This window comes from Annulohypoxylon truncatum (assembly GCF_022578515.1).
Source record: "Annulohypoxylon truncatum strain CBS 140777 unplaced genomic scaffold F4807scaffold_45, whole genome shotgun sequence".
Classification (NCBI taxonomy): Eukaryota; Fungi; Ascomycota; class Sordariomycetes; order Xylariales; family Hypoxylaceae; genus Annulohypoxylon; species Annulohypoxylon truncatum.
Window position 1 is genome coordinate 1 of NW_025953831.1, and position 19,418 is coordinate 19,418.

Consider the following 19,418-nt stretch of genomic DNA (forward strand, 5'->3'; position numbering starts at 1 on the left):
AATTTTAATTATATTTTATTATTTATTTTATTATTTATATATTTATATAATTATAATTAAATAATATTATTTTATTAATTTATTTATAATATATTCTATATTAATGGTTTTATTACATTTTATATATAATTAATTATTTAAACTTTTATGAATTAAAAAAAATATTAACGTTATATATTTAATTATTTTATTTTATTTTATTTTTTTATTATTATATTCTTTTATTTTATTTGAAATATTTAATATTTAATAAATTATTATATATTTTAAATATAAAAAAAAAATTCGTATTACTTTTATTTATATTTTCTTTTAATAAATTTTTAAATATTTTCTTTTAATAAACTTTTAAATATTTTCATTTTTTAAAATTTTACATATTATAATATATTTTACATTAAATTAAAAATTTAAAATATAATACCATTTTTTTATATATTTTCATGTTTTTCTTATATGTATATTTTTAAATTTTAATATTATTTATATAAATAATTTCATTATTTATTATTATAATTATAATATAAATTTAATAATTAAAGATTATATTTATTATTATTTTTTTATTATTTTTTTTAATTTATTATTTTTATATTATTTAATTAAATTATTTTATTTATAATATATTATATATAATATTCTTTTATAAATAAATATTTAATAAATTTATAAAATAAATTATTTTTATATTTAAATTTATTATATTTTAAATATTTTATATAAATAATAAATATTTAATTATGTAATTATTTAATTAATTATTTATTTATTATTTTTATTTTAAATCTTTTTATATATAATATAATTTATTATTTATTTTTATTTAATATAAATATAAATATTAAATTTAAAATAATTAATATCTTAAATAATTTATTATCTTTTATTTATTATAATATATTTTTTTCATAAATTATATTTATTTACTTATGAAATAAATAATAATAATATATTATTATTATTATTATTATTATTATTATTATTATTATTATTATTATTATTATTATTATTATTATTTTATTTTATTATTATTATTATTTTATTATTTATTTTATTTTTTTATTTTTTATTATAATAAGTTTATTTTTATTAAATTTAATGTTTTATTTATATTATTATATATATATATTTATTTAATTAAATTAAATTATATTAATATTTTATTTATTATTTATTTTAATTATATTATATAAATAAATTTATAATATTATTTATTATTTATTATATTTTATTTTTCATATATTTTATATATAATTAATTTAATTTTTAATAATTAAAATAAATAATAGAACCTTTTATTCTAATACATGCCCTGGAATACAGCGCTTAAACCACTGTCCCACGGTTGAATCCACGGTATTTTCCTCCCTTGCTTTGATTGGCTGCATCCTTGCTTACGTCAGCACCGCTCTCCCGGCTTCAATGCCACTCCTCCTAAGTCTGGTCCCTACAAATCCATCGTGGGTCAATTAGACCGTAGATTCAATACAGGTTCAATTAGACCACAGGTTCAAAAGCCGTTCAATCAGACTGCAGGTTCAATACAACGTCAATTAGACTGTTGGTTCAACTGCTGTTCAATCGCGGTTCGATTAGACTGCAGGTTCAACTGTAGATCAACCGCAGTCTAATCGCAGGTCAATCGCAGGTCAATTAGACTGCTGTTTCAACTGTCGTTCAATCCAGGTTCAATTAGTCAGCTGGTCAATTAGACGGCGGTTTCAACAGCTCTTCAATACAGGTTCAATTAGACTGTAGATTCAATCCAGGTTCAATTAGTCAGCAGGTCCGTTGCAGTTCAATTAGACTACTGGATCAACTGTAGATCAACCGCAGTCCAATCAGACTGCAGCTTCAACTGTAGATCAATCGCAGGTCAACTGCAGTTCAATACAGGTTCAATTAGACCTTGAATACAACTGCAAATTAATCGCAGGTCAATTAGACTATAGGTTCAATCCAGGTTCAACTGCAGTTCAATTGAATCGCAGGTCAATTGCAGGTGCGCAGGTCAATTGAACCGATAGTCAGGTTGAATATAGCTTCAACTGCAGCCTAATTGAATCGCAAGTCAATTGCAGGTCAATTAGACTACAGGTTCAACTACAGTTCAATTAGACTTCAAGGTCAACTGCAAATCAAACAGCAAATCAATCGCAGGTCAATTAGACTATAGGTTCAATCCAGGTTCAATCGTAGTTCAATCGCCGTTCAATTGAATCGCAGGTCAATTGAAGCGTAGGTCAGGTTGGAGCGCCAGTTAGGTTGAATATACCTTCAAGTGCGGGGGCGCAGGGGTGCGGCGGCACTAAATTGACTAGGTGGCTCTAATTAGGTGACTTGCCAGCGTTTCCTTGTGGCTTGCCAACATTTCCGACCGGGGTTAAGAATAAGATTATTTTAGCAACGTTTCCTGCAGCCTTAGCACGTGGCTTAACAACATTTAAGGTTTACTAGCCAATCAATAAATGGGCCCCAAGGAAACGCTCATACAAAAATTTGAACTAATGGCGGGGGTTCAGGGAAACGTTCGATCTTTGGCTGTACACTGTATACTAGTCAATTAAATCGCAGGTCAATTACTACAGGTTCAACTGAAGTTCAATTAGACTTTAAGGTCAACTGCAAATCAAACGGCAAATCAACCGCAGGTTAATTAGAATGTAGCTTTAATTGTAGTTCAAACAAATTGCACGTTAATTGAACCGACTGTCGGGTTGAATACATAAAATCAAACGAGTGACAAGATTATTAGGTACCTTTACTGATGCTCCGAAATGTATCTTCGTTAATTAATCCGAGTTAAGTTGCATTGATTTCCACAGAATATGATTCATTTCGTTCCAGACATGCAAATAGTATGTAACCGTCCACCTCCGAAATGGAGAATTCCGTCCGATCAATTTCCTACGGAACCAAGTTTATCTTGGAAGCCCTGAATAGTATCCCTCGGGGGCATTGTCGTCATATACATGTTCTTGCGGAAGATGTCCACTTTTAATAATATGTTAGTAAAGTTCCTCCAGCCCTTATCGTAATTTTAAAATTGTGATGGTAGGGAGTCAATAACAAGAAAATGAGGAAGGACAGAAAGGGGCCCTACCATCATCTTTAAGCTGATTCCAATGCTCGACAATCTTTTTCAGTTGCAGTTCCTCGAGAACGAGGGGCGGGATGCTATCGAGGTTGTTCTTGAATAGATCATGAAGACCTTCGAGGTCGCCCGACATAGCGGACCACGCGCCCTGGATCTTTTCCAGTGTACTAAGGGCTGGCTGGATGCATTTAACCAGTTCCTGGACGGAAGTCTTCAAAAGATTCGTTTTGCGTCAGCCATAGATTCGAAAAGGAGTCATGATCCGCGATAGGCGGAACGGACAAGGAAAGGGGTTTTAAAAGAAGACACCAAACGTACTTGCATACCAATTAGGTCAGAACTTATTATTTTCGCACTCCTTAGCTTGTCTTGATCGCTCCAGATCAAATCTTGAACCCTCTCCAAGATCTTCCTCAATCGTTCAATATCCTTTTCAGACAATACGGCTACGGCGATGCCAGCGATGGTACCCCATAAGGGACTGTGATTATGTGAGACATGTTCATTACTCAGGACGGAACTAGGGTTTTCTCACTGACATCCAAACGTAGTAACCTGCATCTCGAATCTTCTTGCGATCTACTCAATGGCAAAATTGGTCAGCTAAGCAGTGTTAATGTACCCAGGGTTAGTGGACGACGCACATACCTGCTTCGAGTTGCGCCTGGAGGTTTGCTACTTCCTTCATTTGCTCTTCGATTTCTTTTGTCAAGTCTTTGATGATCCCGTTTTGCCCCGTCAATAGGTTCTGCAGCGTGCCGGACGAGCCTTCGAGATTGCTCTGGTGTCCTACGCAAGCATCGTGGAAACTCTTAAGCGCCCCCTTGGCCGTGTCTGTTTCACTTTGAAGCTTGTTGGCATTGTTCATTTCGCTTTTGGTAACCGCCAGGATGCTGTTTTGGATTTCTTTCAACTTGTCGTAGTCGGGTTTATCCTTTTCGTTCTCCTTGTTGTAATCGCCTACCCAGATCAACAATTGACGATAGTACGAGGAGTCAATTCTCCCGCCGGCATTCTATCAAGAAGCCGCAATGGTTAATACGTCGTTAATCTTCCATAATGAAGATGCTACCTTTGTATATAGCTTACCATGGCGTAATTAAAGATCTTGTTAGAAATACTAACTAGGTCTTTCCAGGTGTCATCAAGAAATGTGTCGGCCTCTTTCTGCATCTACGAACACCGACGGTAGGAGACTTAGTTAATAAAGTAATAATAATAGGTGGGTGTGTACTGAGTTGCCAGCACTTACAAGAGCATACGTCGCGAGGACACCGTCAGCTGCGTCCCATACTTCTTTAGGCAGCTCATTGTTCGATGGGATGCTGTTGTAGCACATGTAGTCGTTGCGATTGGTAGGTAGTAACTTGGCCGTCCAGACGTAGCGATTCAGTTTCGCAAAATCGGCAGAATCCAACGCAAATGCACAATCTTTAAGGTCATTATTATCGCCGTCGCCGGATCGAACTTTGCTGCTAGTGTCAAGCTTAACCCATAAATTCGGATGCGGATACCAGACTGTCGGGTCGTCGATGGGCTTGGATGGATCAAACCTGCCTTTTACCCCCATTATGGGCCTTGATAATATTGATTAATCTTGATAAAAAGAATGGATAAATATAATTATTAAAATTAGCACTTATATAATATATTAAGTTAAATGGATTGACCTTAAATTGTAAGGACGTTTTAATGTAAAGCAAGGTTATGAAATTAAATAAATATTTAAAATATTTAATTTAATATAATAAAGAATGTTGAAAACGGTAATTAAGCTGTTTACACGGCATTTTCTTAAACTCAGCTTCGGCCTGTCGGTGTAAATGTCATGCTTAAATGTTGCCATACTTAGTTTTGCGCTTTAACTTCTCACTGGTTAACGATAATTTTGCACCTTATGTGGGCGTGACAGCTATACCATGCACGGCTACCGGAAGCAATTGGAATCTTTGTACTTTCAAATGATCATGATTTGGACAGGTGTGGAAACCTGCTTTGTGCTTTCCGTGTTCGGATTTTTCCTAATGACCTAACCGCCACCATCCTTATCATTGCTATTCAAAGCTTCTCCGGTTTGATGCCGTGATTAGGCCTGCCCGGAACTTGTTCACTCCTAATCGTTAATGCAAATCATCGGCTCAGAGATACACCTGGCAGACCTGGTAAGATTGACGATAATTAATGCCTTATTTTGTGAGAATCTCATAGCGAGGGGCTAGTAGCATTGCACGCACGTCGTAATAGCTGAAGTACGGACCGAGAATCCTGCAGCCTGCAAATAATTATTTAATATATCGTGGATGGCTTGGCTCGGGTGAAAATGTATATAATATGTCAGGTGTCAAGAGGTTGAATAACTTTATACCAGGTGGCCAGCAGTGCAGAATAGGAACCGCCATCGTTCACGTGGAAAGCCGCCGTGAATCGTGATGACTGCCGACGGACAATGTGAATTACTCCGGAACAGGTATAGGGTGAGATTAGGATAGATTAACATATAGGGTGAGCGTTGATAGTTCACTAACACTACACTACTACCTAGCATTCACTCTATGTACGACTTCTATCACGGAGCACTCCTTTCCCTGACAATGACTGACATTCCGGAAAACCCACGGTCGCCTGCCGATTGGCGGGCATACGCCACCTCGACTGAGGTTGAAGCAATCCCTCTGAGGCAAGGCCAATCAGGAATGCAAATGGTGCGACGACATTGTACTCCATCTGCTAAGATGATGTTCCTCTGGCATCGGTTCGCGCTAATTCGTTACTTATGACAGCATGATGTATACCTGGATGGATCAGCACTGCTCAAGGCAAGCCCTGAACAGCTTTATGTGTATACCGATGTGCTCGCTCTAGACTTGGATACCGTGTTCGGTCTATCGGAGAATGCGGTAGTGACCATCCTGACGAGGGTTATCACAGCGGACGCCCCCGTGACTCTCAAGGTGACCCCACCAGCTCATGGTAGTTGCGCCGTCGCCATCTACGCATCGCTCTTGGATCAAGATGTCGCGGTACAGGCTGGGAACTCGGAACCCCAAAAGCTGGACTTGGGTCCGGGGTCTGGGCATCTCGGGGTAACTATAGCCGTCAGCGCCGACACTACGAACCCGGTCACGTTGGGTTACTTCAAGAGGTACAATTACGACAACAGACAGAGTCACGAATCTAGCCTGGAGACGCAACTGCGTATCGCTTCGGTGATGTTCTGGAAGAATACGTCCGTTGCCATCTCTCTCTGCGCCCATGTCGCCGCCTTCACCGTGGCGCCTTCCCCGCACTACCTCCTCAACTCCCAAGCCGTGGCGCTGGGCCAGCAGCTCGCGGCGCAGGCGGTCACGGATGACGGCAGCAGCTACGCCCCCGTCCTGCAGCTCGAGCGGTACATGGACACCCTGGACGCGGCGTTGGACGCGGCGTCGGCGTACGAGGACCTGTACAACCGGTTCGCCAACATGGAGCAGGAGGTAGAGCTTCAGCTAGCGCAGTGGAAAGAGATGCTGGCTAAGGCCCGCGACGGAGCGAGCACTCGCCGATACCAGCGCCAGGCTGCCCTAGACAGGTACAACGATGCAGCCGCAACGGCCGAGAAATGCTACCGCCAGATGCAGGCGGAAAATACGGAGATAGGGATTGCCAGCGACAGGTTTGAGGAAGAATTGGGGAAATGGTCGGACTGGCAAAAGTTTCTCGCTGTTTGTAAAATCATTGTTGCTGTGGCCCGTATGTCGATGCAATTCCTTTCCGCTCTCCTTAAACTCATAAGACCGCTCCGGATTATTAACGTCCAAGCAGAATTCGCGGTCAGCGTCGGTGGAATGTTTGTCGATGGGGGCGGCGAGGCTGCCGGGGCAGCCGAAGCCGCGATCGAGACCGTCGTAGAGTTCGAGAAGGAGGCCGGTGCAATCGCTAAGCTCATCTCCTCGGACACGCTGAAAAGCCTCAAAAAGTGCGTCGAATTCCTCCAGGCGCTATACCCAGCGATACAGCAGATCGTAGACGCGGCCAAAGTGCTCGAGACAGACCCAAGCGCCAAAATCCCTCCTACCGACACCATAACCGGGTCGAGCTCGGCCGACGCCGACAGCGCGGCTCTCGTGACCGTCGCCAGTTGGGAAAAATGGATCACGGAAGCGGATCTATCGCTAAAGTTCGCCGTGGATAATAGCATCAATACGGCTGACACGTACCAGCTCGCCCTGCGAAAGCACGCTATCAACGGCAAGCTACTGGCCCAGGCTCAGGCGGAAGCCATCAAGGCCGGCCAGCAGTACGTCCAAGCCGCGATGGAGGCCGTGCTGTGCGATAGGGATGTAGAACGCCTCGAGTCGCTGGTAGACAAGTACGAAGGACAGGAGGATGTGTACGAAGCAGCAAAGGCCAGTCTTTTTGACCGCTTCATGGGCTTGCGGACCAGCCTGGTGATCGAGATGCGAAATATCACTTGGGCATACAAATATTACGCCTTAAAGGATAGTAGGGTCACTTTAGATGTGCTCAAGTCGACCGCTGAGTACCGGCAAGATAAGCTGGCCATTAAGCAAGACATCGACAACGCAGATGCTGCGTACGCAACAGACTTTGAACGTCCGTCCGTCCGTCCGTCCCTGAAATCACCTATGCTGACCCAAGCTTACAGCGTTCAACTACCCTACTCCTTCCACCAAGGTCTGTTTCCTTTCTTACCTACAGTCCGAAACCATATTTAAGACACTAATTAATGGTGCTTTAGCTGCCATCCAACTACCACCAGCTAATCCTCGACGGCCTCAAATCCCCCGACCACCAAGCCAGTTTCACGCTGTCACCCGAGCTCGATGCCGACGGGAACCGGAGCTTCGCCGCTGAATTTACCAAGGGCTTCCACTACCGGCTCGAAGGGATGGAGCCCACGCTGCGCGGGGCGCTGCCGCAGCCGGAGAGTCTCGAGGACGGCAAGGTGGTCGTTGACCTACAGATCAGCACTTCGGGCCTCTACCAGGACGTGCAGGATGACCAGATCTTTAGCTTCGCGAGTCTCCGCCAAGTCCGCAACTTCTCGTATGAGTTGCTGGCGTCGGGCGAGAGCGGCGAGATCTGGGACCACGCCGTCTTCCCTACCGTGAACCACGCCGAGCCGACGCCGTTCACCCAATGGACCATTAAGCTCATAAATCCCGATGACGTCGACCTAAGTGGCCTTGAAGCTGTAAATCTTTACTGGGTAGGGCACTACCGGGTCCGGGAGGAGTGATGTCGTAGGTGGCCGGTGATTGGGGGTGCAATGTCGTACATAGCTAGGGAATACCTATTCCAGCTCTCTAGTACCCGGCTGGGAAGCTGGTGAAATTGCTGTACGAAATTAACGAATGTTACGACAGTTTGTCAGTACATGTGTTCCCGAGCAATTTTAAGTGTCACATCACGAGCATGACGGGATCAATTCAATGCATTTGGATAAGTTATTGTTGTATTGTTCCTAATTAGCAGCTTACAACGCCCGTACCAGACCTACAAGTGCCATTAATACGCAAATTGGAACACCTTCATGCCTAGGTACCTAGATACCTACCCTCTTGTACAGAAGTCTCTTGGGAGTAATTCAGTAGAAGATTAGATGTAAATCGCCCAGTGACAGTCCCCAGATATCATTATCACGTCATGAATTACCGCCACACTTGCTCGAAAAGAACCTTTGTTAACCGGCGGCCTGCAGGTCTTGTGGAACTTGTGTAGAATGCGTGTCAAAACTGTGCATATCGACGCCATATCACTACCACCGTTTCACCAATACCCCTCTTCGAGCTCCCATGACATTGAGGTTCCGTGGAACTTGAAGTTTTGCATGACATTTGCCAAGTGGTGACTGAATAAGGGAAGAGACCCTCCCCTTCCTGTTTATTCATCATAATCTACTATGGTCGGCCCGTACACTTCATAGTTGTGCATTGTTTTGTAAAGAGATCACCGAGAAAGAAGACATCCGCAGTTAGCACTTGGCTATCATATACCTAACAATAAAACATGTCAACGGCAACAGACGTGTTCCTAGCCCCAAGAGGCCTCCTGGTGGACCAGAAGTTCTGCTGCCGAACGGTTGCCTTCGCCGACATCCGCAAGGCGCTGCAAAGCACAGAAACTACCTTATACCGACCAGCAGCTCAAAACTGTCGGCTTCACCGATGCGGGGTTCGGTGCTGTAAGCAAATCACTAAGCTCACGCGGACGAGGCCTGACCTACTCCATCCATCGGCATATCCTATTCTATGGTGTTAACTGCTAACACCTCGCAAGCTTTATGCTTTGTACCTGATTCCTATCGAGGATACATTTTACAAAGTGCGTTTTAACACTCCCCTCCTTTGCTTACTAGTTCCTTACGATCCACGCTGACGAATACACAGATATGCAGCGCATCTACGGAGACTCTAGTAAATCTTCGCTCCCTCCGATGTTCAGCACCGTGACGAAATTTATCTGATCGTTAATACAAGGTTTACTATCGTAAAGTCACAGACGTCTGCGACTATGTGATCGCCGCAGGGGCAGGCGCCAGAAAAGATTACGGTACCGAAAGCCTTGATCACCTATCTACGCTAGCTTTCACTGCGTTTATATAACTGACCAAAACACAATGTAAAAGACATCATATTCGACGGCCTTGCAGAGCTCTACAAGGACCCGGATAACGAGAGCCTCCACCGGCAGATAGACCAGACCATCAAGGATCGAGTGGAAACCCTAAGAATTATATCCGACGTAGCCTCTACTGTCAAGACGGATATGACCAGCTCAGTCCGGACCATCATCGAGAATCAGGCGAAGCTCGGAGAAATGGAGAAGCCACTACAAGACTCCTCTACTATTTCAAAACTCCTGAGAGAGTCCGATGGTGATGACGAGGACTACCAACAAGATATGGAGGCAGTGCAAAGCCTCCTGGTACGTGGAATACACACCACCATATGTTCCTTTCTTTTTCTTTTTCTTTTTTGTGTGTGAACTGACGGCTCTGTTACCATTCGAAGAAGATAATGGGCGACCAGAAGATGGAAGACCAGTCGGGTCCTACGCTGAGCGACCTAGAGAAGCTCCTAGGTGAGTATATGCCTCATTGTATTGGTTCCATTTGCTCCTCTCCGGTTGACAAGGCGAAGACATGGTTATATCTACGAGAAAGGTTAACACAAGAGCTTTCAATCGATTTGATATACAGGGGGAGCGGTAGCAATCCTGAGCGACATGACATCTCTACAGGAAGAGTTCGAAGAAGATGCCAAGCCGGGGCCGGACCTTGTGCTTAATCTAGAAAAGAATAACCTCGTTGAGATGTGGGATAGCCTGGTGACAGAAGGTAGTTGAGCCCTTTCTGTTTATTCTTTTCATTTCGGTATCTTTAAAGAATTTATTCGTATCTCCGTATACCCCAACGAGTACTGGTAAAAACACTAACCTTGATATCTATACGCAGTGCAAGAATTTAGAGATCAATACCAGATGTAGCCGCGCTAACAAGAAAAGCGGAAAGGTGGCGCCGAAAAAATGCTTGGGCACCCGAGTTTTCTACAAGGAACGAACCGAAGAAAGGGAGGATCATTGTACCGCTCATCTTTTCAAGTAAGAACAGAAAGGCGAGGTTACCATTGGGTAACACAATAATAAATTAAGTACAAGTCAATCATAAACGTGCAACTTAGTGAGATCGTAAGTTAATTAAACAATTTGGAGTATAAAACAACGAGATCGAGGAATCAAGTTAATTCTGTACATGTCCCTTCGCTTCTTCCAAGCCATAGTCCGTTTCCAGCTCCTTCCTCAGCTCAAGCTCCTTCTCGCCAGCGATAGCCAATAAGGCCAAGATACTAACACCTAGTCCGAACCACCAAATGGCCCTCAAGCTTTCGATATAAACTGCGGTGACCTCACTCCAAACAGCTTTGTTCCCACATGGCGCAGTGGTTAAAGCGTCTGGCCGCGCATTAGCGTACGACTACGTGAAGCGAGTGGGTTCGAATCCCGCTGTGGGCAACTTAACCAACGGTCCGATTTATTCAGGTTTTTTCACCCCGCTTTAGGGCTCACTGGGCGTTGGAGGGTGGTTCTGAGACGTTAGAAGAAGGTGGACCCGGAGTAGGGTTTTTCCTGAATATAATCGGCTAGCTAGGGCCGGCGCTCACTAGCTAGAGTAATGCAAGAGGCAGGAGTGGAGGATAAAAATTCCCTTATGTCAAGCGGAACTCTAGCTCTGCCTACCTACCTAGGTAGGTACTCTAGACGTCCCATGCGTCACCGATACGCGCTGCTATGTGTACTTAGTACTGCTATAGCCCCTGGACGTAAACAAATTCATCATCATCATCATCCAAACAGCTTTGCTGTATTTATTGCGGACATTATGCACCTGGCTGGCGAATGAGTAGGCCTGGCCCCCTGACAACTGCTTCCGCAGACCTAAATCGGAGATTTGATCAAGGTTGCCATCGAAGATAGCGGTGAAAATTATCCCTGGAGCAGTTACTCCCCATATCCATCCAAACGTGCGGATGAAGCTGTACGTTGAGCTTGCCACAGCAACGTCTCTTTCTGGCAGGCCAGCCATAATGGCAGGCAGAAGAGTAGATAATGTCAGACCGGAGCTCATACTCCCAATCAATTCGTACCAGGCCCATTCTACCTTGGATGTGTCAGCATTAAGGCGGGTCATGAGACCAAAGGCGAGGATTGACAAGGCGAGAGAGATGATATGCAAAATTCGGTATTTGCCGAGATGACTCAACAGGATGCCGGCGACGACAGCAAATACGAGAGTCCCTATAGCCATCGGCAAGAAGTCGACGCCCGACTCAAGGATCGTAGTAGCTTTGACGGCCTGGAAGTAGATGGGTAGGAAATAGGCAAGGGTTTGAACGAGTACGGATGTAAGAAACGTCAAAAGATATGCTGTGGCCGAGGTGCGGTTAGTGAAGAGACGAGTTGGGACGCTTGCGTGTGCCGCGAAATGTTGTTGGATGTGGAAGGTGATCCAGCCCACAACGCCAAGCACTAAGGGTAATATGATACGCCATGACGACCAAGGGTGTACGGTTCCGCCCTCGACAAGCCCCAACAGGAGCGATACCATGCTCAAGGTGAAAAGTGCGTTACCGAGGAAGTCTAGCCGTTTGAGTTTTCCAACTATGGTCCGGCGCCGTCCGCCCTCATCTAGCCGTTCAGTCTGTGTATCGGGGTCTGTGGCAATCGGTCCGCCGGTCTTGACTCGCATGAAGAGTAGCAATGCGGCGAGCGCGAGTCCGCAGACCGGCAAGTTTAGCCAAAAAATCCATCGCCAATTTGATTGTGCAAGCGCACCGCCGACGGGAGGACCTAAAGCGGCAGCTATTCCGGACCACGAGAACATCAAGCCGAGGTATTTTCCCCGTTCGCGCAAAGGAACCAAGTCGCAACAAACGATATCGAGCAGCACGTTAATGCCGCCGGCCCCGACGCCCTGAACGACTCGGCCGGCGATTAGCATAGCGGCGCTGTGTGCTCCCCCGCCAACCCCGCTGCCTAGAGCAAAGAGCGCGGTCGAGGCGATGAGTGGTCCTCGCCGGCCGAGTGCGTTAGCAAGCTGCCCGGTAAGCGGCTGTAGCACGGCCGAGGCGACAACGAAGGAATTGGCGATCCATACGTATTGCGACGCGCCCCCGACTGAGTCTATGATATTGGGTAGGGCAGTTGTGACGATCGCAACATCTAGTGCGGAGATGAAAGACAGAAGACAAAGAGCTACGAACGTTCCCCAGAACCGAAGCGAATGGCGCGGCTTAGGTACTTCCGACGGGGCTCCTTCACCATCAGGCGACTCACGCATTCTTGGCTCGCTATTGACTACATTTTGCTCCGCCGATTTCGCGGTTAGTGGCATCTTCGTGTCTCGATGACGCTAAGGAAAATTGGTGAATATCGAATTATCTGAAAACAATATTGTAAGAGCCCGAAGAGTTGCAAATGAAGCACTGTCATAAAAGTGTAGTATACCCAGGTGATCATGTCGTAAAAAATAAATCAAAGGTAAATACTAGACAAGCCGAGTATACAGCCCCGCGAGCATAGCGAAGCAAGGGGATTTCGAATGTGATTGGAGTTTGCTAAGGGAGATGAGGTAACTGCTACCAACAACTGATCGGGTAGCAGGTTAATAATACCACCGCCCAGCCCTTACTCGACCGTTATACAAAGGGAGCGCTAATACCTCAAACAGAAATTGTGTTGTGAAGATTGTTTTCCCTTTTCGTAACCGGAGCGGACTGGATTCGATGAGAACTTCGGGAACATAATTCAAAATCATTCCGCCGTCTACTTCTCTGGCTCTTTTAGAATCATCGCCCAATACACAAACTCGGGTTTATCCTGTGAAGTCAAGATAACCGCGAAATGACGGCCGAGCAAGCTGTTAATGCGCTGCAGCATGATTTCCCCAGCGAACAGCTTCCTCTGCCAGGTACAGAGGCGTATGAAACTTTCAACAACGTTTACCTCTCTGCCCGTCAAAGTGACTACGCTCCTGCGGCGATCTTCCAGCCCAAAAACGCAAGCGAAGTAACTGCCTTTCTCCAAATTGTCAAGGAAAACGGCGTGCAGTTCGCGATTAGGGGTGCTGGCCAGCAGCCTCTGGAAGCTTGCTCGAACATCCAGGACGGCATCACGTTGGATTTGAGCCGTCTGACGGGCATTGAACTCAAGCAAGGCTTTGTGTCTGTCGGGGCCGGCGAGCGGTGGGGACCGGTCTACGAGATAGTGCAAGCTGCTGGACTCGGTGTGGGGGGAAGTCGGTCTGCCAAAGGCGGGATCGGCGGACTCTCGCTTTCTGGTGGCCTTTCCTTCTTCTCTTCGCGAGAGGGTTTCATCTGCGACAATGTCGTCAATTTCGAGGTTGTTCTCGCCTCGGGCGCCGTGGTCCAGGCCAACGCCCATCAAAACGCGGATCTTTGGAGGGCGCTCAAGGGTGGTGGCAATAATTTCGGCGTCGTGACGCGCTACGATCTGCGCACTTTCCCCCAGCAACCCTTCTGGGGCGGCGCCGTCTTCTACTTAGCCTCGGATGCCAACTACCCGAAACAGGTCGAAGCTTTAGTCGACGAGGTCCGCAAGCCCGATCCTTCCGACGAAACACACATAATGGTCAACCTGGGCTACTCGGCACAGTTTGGCGACAATATGATGGGCCTGAACCAGGTTTATTACACCGGTGGAGATGCCGCTTCGGTCTACGGTGTCAAGGATCTGGGAACGGGCAAGATTGGTGTTCCGCCTATGCTTGAGCCGTTTACCAGCGTTCAGCCGCAGCTGGACCAGCTCAGCTCGCTCCGCGTCATGACGCTGATGGAAGGTGCTACGGAGCACGCCGTCATGGCGTCGGATCGTGTCCGTTGCGCTTACATGAACTGCACCTTGCGTGCTGATACGGCTGCTCTGCTGGCCGCGGCCGACATATACTCCAAGGCTATCGACCATCTAAAGCCTATCGAGGGAATCGTGTTGTGTCTCACGCTACAAGCTTATCCAAAGTCGCTCCTACGCAAGACGAATGAGTTCGGTGGAAATGTGCTCGGGATAGATGCGGGAGAGCCTCTAGTAACAGTGCTGCTGTTGACCTACTGGAAGAACAAGGAAGATGATGAGCAAATACTGGCTATTCTTCGTGGCGCGTTGGAGGCGATCGAAAAAGACGCCGAGAAGCGTGGCCAGCGGGTGCCCTACATCTACCTAAACTATGCGTCCGGCTTCCAGGACCCGTTCACGTCCTACGGCGAAGAGAATAAGAAGTTCCTGCAGGAGGTGAGCCGTAAATACGATCCTGAAGGTCTATTTCAGAGGAACGTTCCTGGCGGGTTTAAATTATTTGCTTAAAAGGTCCTTTATTCGTTTTTGCCGAAATTTAGATGAGAGTCAAGTTCTTTCCTGGTGGTAACAAGAGGAGTAAAGTAACTCGGCAAGCTTTGGCAAGAACGTCTTAATACCTGATACAATAAATATCGTAAATCAAATAATTGTTTCGTAAATACAGTATATCGCAATAGGGATCCTAGCAAGATCTTTAGAAATTCCCTATAGATTGCAAAAATCCCGTTACTTTTAGCGTCCTAAACCGAGACTCAGCAAGGGATCATCTGATGTGCTTAGCTAAGTTCAGTGAAGGAGTAGGTACTTACAGTTCCGAACCGAGGTCAATCAAATGACCCCTATTTGAACTGACTAAGCAAGTTTTAGGTGGGGTCCCATTTATCAGACGAGCACCAGAAGCCATCACCATATTAACAACAGTCAAGTGTGGTATCTTAATCAACATTTAAATATCTTACGCGTTAAACTCGTCAATGACACTTTTAGGCGGCGCATACTTGCCCACCCCCTTAAAAGGTATCTTTAAGCCGAATCCCTCAGGTCCGCCAACCTTGAGCCCTATATCCGTTTTCCACAACGGGTGCGACGGCATTCCGATGACGCTTACCTGCAGGCCGTACCGCAACTCCTGCGACCCGAGCGCTTCCCCGTCTTGGCCGAGGATGGAGATGAGATCAGGCACGGTGCAGACGATCTCGCTCTCTTCTGCTCCGTTTGAGTCCGTGTAAGCGGCATATAAGAACTCGTTTTGAAATGGGATGATCATGTGACGCTGGTCGTCGATGCCGGTGTTGGAAGCAGTCTCTTCGTCGTTGAAAGGCGCGATCAGGACGCTACCCATTGTGTAACCGCCACCGATATCACGCCGTACGTCGATGACTTTACCCGTGAAAAGCAATTTTCCAGGGGTGTTACGAAACTGTTAAAGCACGATCAGCAAGATGTAACCTATGGGAAACATGAGATAGCTAACAATAGCGTCGGTGAGGCTTCTCTTATACTTCCTAGCCTGATGTACCGCTCGCCCGAGATACCAGGCTTGGGAGACGGTGTTTTCGACGACGTACTGTCGAATCACGTCTCCGCTTAATGGCCTCGCGCAAACGGCGCAACCCAGGCCGAGCTCGACGGCTGTTGTTCGAAGGATAGATTCGACGCGGGTGGGCGATTCGGCTTGCTACCAAACGGTAAGTGTCTGTTCTACGCAGGTTACTAACAATTGCACTCACCATCACGATCGAGACGTTGCCTCTGGCGTCGGTGAGTGCGCAAGGCATTATAGGTTCGTCATTAATGTACAATGTCGCTAATCGAGTTAGGGTTTCGCCGATAAGAGACCTTCGACGAAAAAAGCTCACAGTGATACATAGTGGGATACGCCCGTCCCATCGCGTCTCCGTCAACTATTGGGATGTCGTAATGGACGCCGGTGGGGAAGGTGCTCATCCCGTTTCCGCCGCCGCTATTTCGTTAGTTAGAGGCGGCCACATGGGGATACTACGTTCCTGTAACTTACATTTCATCTGCTATGACCGCTTGACATGAGTCGATGCCGAGTATGCTCTTTACGGCTTCGATTCCGTCTACGATTTCGGTTCCGCTAGCGAGTCGCTCGTTGATCACGCTCGGAGCGCCGTACCAGCTTCCGAAACAGACTAGGTCGGAATCTTTGAGAGTTTGCGGCGAGATGACGCGCATCTTCCCAGACCCTCCGCTTCGTAGAACGTTGAGGCTCTTGAGGAATTCGTGGTAAGAAGGTCCGCCGCCGCCGGTGCCCAGGACGCCCGTTCCTGTTGCGATAAGCTCCAGGTCGACCTCGGAGAGATACCATGTTTTATCTCTCACTTCGGGCCGGTAGGTGTCGAGATCCGTCTTTAAACACGGCTTCGCAACCGGTTCGGCTGCGTCGGGTATGTGCGCCTTTACTCCCTCCTTCGTCTCATCTTCTTCTTCTTCGTCTCCGTCTAGTTGCTGATTCTCGGCTGGTAGCGTGGTAAGTCCGGCGTCGGGGGTGGCTAGCTGCCCTACTGCTTTGACGACGAGCCGCGTTGCCTTTTTAGTCGTGTACTGTAACGCGATCTTGTCGATCGATACGATCTTCACATCCCCCGGAGCCGCCCCTTTGCGAATTGCCTCTCGCGTCGCTCTCTCGCAGGCGGCACCGACGACGGCCTTTTCATCCTTCCCTTCCAGGATTTCTATGATGTCGATCTCGCCGGCTACCTTTGCGATAGCTGCGCCGACCGCGTTGGCGGCGCCGTGGTGGATAGGTTTCTGACACGTGGCGACGTTGTCGAGTTTGAGGTCGTCGGTGACGAGAAGTGAGCCGCCGCCGACTAGAAGAACATGCACCGGTGCTTCGGAGACTTTCATCTTTTCGACGACCGACTGAAGCATCTGCTTTATCTTGTTCTTTGCTGCTAATACTGTGTCAGGGGCGACGCCAGAAGTCTTGGAGGGATCGCCGAGCTGGGCGCCTCCGGACGCGACCACGACGTCGCTGGCGGTAAGGACGGATCCGCCGAAGACTAGTGCCTGCTCGGTCAAAAAGTGACCGACGGAGTCGGGGCCAACCGTGACTTCGCCGGTTTTTGAGTCGGTTCCGATCTTGCTTCCTCCGCCAAGACCTATAGAAACGACTTCGGGCATGGAAAAGGCCGTCCTGACGCCGCCGATCTCGACGAAGTTCGGGGCTTGGCGTGGAAATCCGGTCGGAAGAAGCGCGCAGACGTCGGTAGTAGTTCCGCCGATATCTATGACTAAGACTTGATGATTTTCCTTGATAGAGCCGGTTACCTCACCATCGGCTTGCGAGACTCGCGGCCCGTCCAGCCCCGCAAGGAATGCTGCTCCTGTCATGCTGTTGGTCGGGCCGCTTGCAAATGTTTTGATGGGGAAATCCGCCGCCTCGTTGGCGCCGACGAGTGTTCCGTCATTCTGGGACAGATACAACGGACAGCTGAGCTGTAAGCGCTTCATTGCCAACTTAAATCCGCGTACCGTTTTTCTTGCTGTTGCTAGGATGGACGCGTTCAAGATAGTTGCGTTCTCCCGCTCGAGCAATCCCGGAGGCCCGATATTGTGACTGCAAACGACGTTTAAGGCTGGGTTCAGTGCTAACATCTGCCGCTTGCACTTTTCTTCGTGGGTGCCTTCGTGATCGAGTGGGGAGAAGACGCCGACGAGGGCCACTGCCGTGACGCCTCTGGAGCGCAACTCCTCGACGCAGGCCTTAATTTGGCCAGGGTCGAGAGGAGAGATCTCTCGCCCGTCAATCTCCAGGCCGCCGTTCAAGTACCATGCTCCGCCGTCCATAATCCGCCGAAGTCCGACGGGGAAGTCGGTGAAGGGCGGGATCTGTCGTGTGAAAGGCCCGCAAAGGCGCACGACGCCCACGCGACTAAGTCGCCGGGTGTCGGCTTCGACGAGAGCATTTACAAAATGTGTAGTGCCGATAGTGACGCTTAGGACGTCGGCCTTAGGAACATTGGAATTGGTAAGAACCGTGCCTATAGCGCTGGCGATGCCTGATGTTATGTCCTCGGTGGTGGACGACTTGCATGATGCTAGGACGCCGCGATTTGGCGAGTCCGACGCTGCGATGTCTAGAATCGCGGCGTCCGTGTTGGTTCCGCCTACATCCACGCCTATACGATACATGTTGGCGTCGTGCGTGAAGAGAGTTCGATACTTACTAGGTACCTAGGTAGGTAATAACAGCAGACGATCGTTACCCTGGGTTGAGCTTTCTCTCCGATGGCAGGGTTACTCAGCAAATATCTGCCCGAAATATCATTTGCTGCGGGAAGAGTTAGGCTTGTATCAGGTAGGGAATGCAAGCATTTCTCGCGACTGGATTGAAGCTTAGTTGTTAGCGATCGGAATAGCGAAACGTGCTTCGGAGGTGGAGCCGAAAGCAGTCCGAAAGATTCCCTATCGCCAAGGGACAAACTAGGAAATCCATCCGCCGACGCGCGGAGTGCCGTCGTGAGCTGCTCCCCACTTGATTTCGACCGATTAGGGAATTTTAGCCGTAGTAGCGATAATGACTGATGGCGGAGGTGTAAGGTTACAAATTACAATTCTCGTTGATAAGGAATTGAGGGCATCGTCGTCTCTGGACATCTACCTAGCCATTTCGCTAGCTTTTATAGCTTCTAGCAATGTTCGCGATGTCGAATCATTGCACCTAGTGGTATTCGTCCTCTTGAGACTAGATCGGTCCACTGCAGTAGTTATCTAAATAGATCCTGTAGACGACACTAGCAAAGGCCACTGCCGACGAGGCTCACGATAGCCCTAAAAACTGACTTCTCGGTCCTTTACCAAAAAATGGCGACGCCGAAGGCGGTTGGCTGATAGACGAGGTCAACGATTGTGGCTCACTGACAGTGGCGTATCGCCTGGGCTACTTGCGTAAGCGCTCGCGACGAACAAGAAGTTTGAGCGT

At 47.1% G+C, this 19,418-nt stretch overlaps 5 protein-coding genes and 1 pseudogene across 6 annotated transcripts; 3 read left to right on the top strand and 3 right to left on the bottom strand.

The window, feature by feature from the left end:
- Window positions 1-2,899: 2,899 nt before the first annotated feature.
- F4807DRAFT_471205 (uncharacterized protein) lies at window positions 2,900-4,667 on the bottom strand (the record flags this gene model as incomplete). The annotated part of the gene is made up of 7 exons (XM_048002900.1): window positions 2,900-2,994; window positions 3,104-3,308; window positions 3,416-3,578; window positions 3,637-3,676; window positions 3,746-4,112; window positions 4,187-4,270; window positions 4,350-4,667. 7 exons carry the CDS (start codon window positions 4,665-4,667, stop codon window positions 2,900-2,902), a joined length of 1,272 nt encoding a protein of 423 aa, XP_047849706.1.
- A 1,021-nt stretch (window positions 4,668-5,688) lies between these two features.
- Window positions 5,689-10,444, top strand: F4807DRAFT_471206 (uncharacterized protein; the record flags this gene model as incomplete). Its single annotated transcript, XM_048002901.1, has 11 exons — window positions 5,689-5,799; window positions 5,878-7,690; window positions 7,743-7,771; window positions 7,836-8,306; window positions 9,135-9,281; window positions 9,377-9,421; window positions 9,487-9,513; window positions 9,577-9,649; window positions 9,726-10,024; window positions 10,111-10,180; window positions 10,299-10,444. 11 exons carry the CDS (start codon window positions 5,689-5,691, stop codon window positions 10,442-10,444), a joined length of 3,231 nt encoding a protein of 1,076 aa, XP_047849707.1.
- Window positions 10,445-10,838: 394 nt separating this feature from the next.
- On the bottom strand, window positions 10,839-12,935 carry F4807DRAFT_454099 (MFS general substrate transporter; the record flags this gene model as incomplete). Its single annotated transcript, XM_048000538.1, has 2 exons — window positions 10,839-11,003; window positions 11,451-12,935. The coding sequence occupies 2 exons, from the start codon at window positions 12,933-12,935 to the stop codon at window positions 10,839-10,841; spliced, it is 1,650 nt and encodes a 549-aa protein (XP_047849708.1).
- F4807DRAFT_t143 lies at window positions 11,024-11,110 on the top strand (annotated as a pseudogene). Its single transcript has one exon. The product of its transcript is annotated as a tRNA-OTHER (tRNA).
- A 309-nt stretch (window positions 12,936-13,244) lies between the features above and the next one.
- F4807DRAFT_289704 (FAD-binding domain-containing protein) lies at window positions 13,245-15,278 on the top strand. The gene has a single exon (XM_047994792.1). The coding sequence runs from the start codon at window positions 13,499-13,501 to the stop codon at window positions 14,972-14,974; it is 1,476 nt and encodes a 491-aa protein (XP_047849709.1). The 5' UTR covers window positions 13,245-13,498; the 3' UTR covers window positions 14,975-15,278.
- A 144-nt stretch (window positions 15,279-15,422) lies between these two features.
- Window positions 15,423-18,628, bottom strand: F4807DRAFT_464849 (DUF917-domain-containing protein; the record flags this gene model as incomplete). Its single annotated transcript, XM_048002191.1, has 5 exons — window positions 15,423-15,887; window positions 15,942-16,145; window positions 16,198-16,274; window positions 16,327-16,430; window positions 16,485-18,628. The coding sequence occupies 5 exons, from the start codon at window positions 18,626-18,628 to the stop codon at window positions 15,423-15,425; spliced, it is 2,994 nt and encodes a 997-aa protein (XP_047849710.1).
- Window positions 18,629-19,418: the final 790 nt, after the last annotated feature.

Excerpts from the sequence above, each read along its gene's own strand:
- F4807DRAFT_289704 (XM_047994792.1), top strand. The coding sequence starts at position 13,499 with ATGACGGCCGAGCAAGCTGTTAATGCGCTGCAGCATGATTTCCCCAGC.